This window comes from Tyto alba, unplaced genomic scaffold (genome assembly GCF_018691265.1).
Source record: "Tyto alba isolate M040663 unplaced genomic scaffold, T.alba_DEE_v4.0 Super-Scaffold_9, whole genome shotgun sequence".
In the NCBI taxonomy this organism is placed as follows: Eukaryota; Metazoa; Chordata; class Aves; order Strigiformes; family Tytonidae; genus Tyto; species Tyto alba.
This window is the reverse complement of record NW_024881330.1, coordinates 37,822,647-37,824,372: the sequence shown is the minus strand read 5'-3', so window position 1 is coordinate 37,824,372 and position 1,726 is coordinate 37,822,647. Positions and strand designations below refer to the sequence as shown.

Below are 1,726 nucleotides of genomic sequence, written 5' to 3'. Positions count from 1 at the left end.
ATGAGACGCCTGCCAGGTGATACTACGGCTTTCCAAACGCCGTTCCTGCCCTCCCTTCCCTGCGGGGAGACTTGCCCCGGTCTCAGTGGAGCTGCAATACAGTCCTCCTGTAGCTCTGGCCCTGCGACAAGCGCTTCCAGGAGCTGCTCTGCGGCAGTGACCGTCCCACGTAACGATATGCTACCACAACACACCCCCCCACACACACAAAATCCATGGAAAAAGTATTTTCCTGTTTCTCCGCCTCAGAGCTGGGATGCCATGGCATGGCCCTCAGGCAGGCAGAAGGCAGGGGAAGCTGAGAGGCCCCGCGTTCCCCTCACGCCACAGATTTTTTTCCCCCCCTCAGCGCCACTGGTGGCGGCGGGAGGCGGGTTTGGGGCCGCCCGGGACTACAGCTCCCAGCAGGCAGCGCGCCGAGCCCGCCCCGCCCCGGTGGCGCGCTTCCGGCGCGCGGACCGGGAAGAGCTTTGCTGCCTCTTCCGGGAGGGGGTGCGCGGCGTGGAGCGGCCCGTCCCGTCGCCATGGCGGCCGTGCGGGTGGAGGAGGTGCTGGCGGCCGCCGAGGAGGAGGAGGCGGAGAAGCGGCGGAGCGTGACGGTGGAGAAGGAGCTGGAGCTGGAGTTCGACCTGGGCAACCTGCTGGCGCTGGACCGTAACCCGGCGGCGGCGCTCCGCGGGGCCGGCCCGCGGCGGGAAGCGGCGCTGCGGGCGCTGGCCCGCGGCAACACGCAGCTGCTGGTGGCGCGGCTGTGGGAGCTGCCGGCCGAGCGGGCCGGCGGGGCCGGGGGCCCGCTGGTGGCGCGGCTGCCCGAGCCGGCCTTCCGCCTGCCGCGGGAGAAGCCGCCGCCGCGGCCGCGGCCGCCCACGCGGTGGGAGCAGTTCGCGCGGCTGAAGGGCATCCGGCGGCGCAAGCGGGCCTCGCTGGTGTGGGACGAGGAGGCCAAGGAGTGGCGGAGGCGCTGGGGCTACCGGCGGGCGGGCGGCGACCCGGCCCGCGCCTGGCTGGCGGAGGTGCCGGCGGGCGCCGACCCGGAGGAGGACCAGTTCGCCCGGCTGCGGCGGGAGAAGCGGGAGCGGGTGGCCCGCAACGAGCTCAACCGCCTCCGCAACCTGGCCCGAGCCCACCGGGCCGGCACCGCCGCTGCCCCCCTCCACCCCACCGGCCACCAGAGCCGGGAGGAGCTGGGCCACGTCGCCCGCGTTGCCCGCCTCTCCACCGCCTCGCTCGGGCGCTTCCAGCCCCGGCTGCCCAAGGAGCCGGCGGAGCTGCCGTCCCGCAGCGGTGGGAGGAAGCGTCGCTTCGAACCGCTGCTGGGTGACCTGGCAGCCGAGCGCAGCCGGCAGCTGGAGCTGCTGCGGGACATGGGCAGCAAGAAGCCGGTCCTCGACATCACCCGCGCTGTCAACAAGCAGCTGCGCCAGGAGGAAGCCGAGGCGGCGGCCGCCAAGGGCAAGAAGCAGTCGCAGCGGGGGAAGCGAGGTCGCCGGCAGCAGCGGGCTGGCCGCAGCGGCAAAAAGAGCGGAGCCCGGCGGCGGCAGCAGCAGCAGCGGCCGGTGGGCAGCAGCACTGGCGGTGGCAAGAGAAAGAAGGCATGAGGGACTGCGTGCGGCACGGGGCCAGGGATGCCCGCTGAGGTGCGGGAAGGGACTGTCGCTGCCAGCCTCCCCCCTACTGCTCTATTCCACACCTATTTGTCAATAAACGCAGACCGGCTTTTCTGAAA

The 1,726-nt window shown here is 72.3% G+C and overlaps 1 protein-coding gene across 1 annotated transcript; it reads left to right on the top strand.

Annotated features, from left to right (window-relative positions):
- Positions 1–454: 454 nt before the first annotated feature.
- Positions 455–1,726, top strand: RRS1 (ribosome biogenesis regulator 1 homolog). The gene has a single exon (XM_042785957.1). It carries the CDS (start codon positions 525–527, stop codon positions 1,596–1,598), a length of 1,074 nt encoding a protein of 357 aa, XP_042641891.1. The 5' UTR covers positions 455–524; the 3' UTR covers positions 1,599–1,726.

Excerpts from the sequence above, each read along its gene's own strand:
- RRS1 (XM_042785957.1), top strand. The coding sequence starts at position 525 with ATGGCGGCCGTGCGGGTGGAGGAGGTGCTGGCGGCCGCCGAGGAGGAG.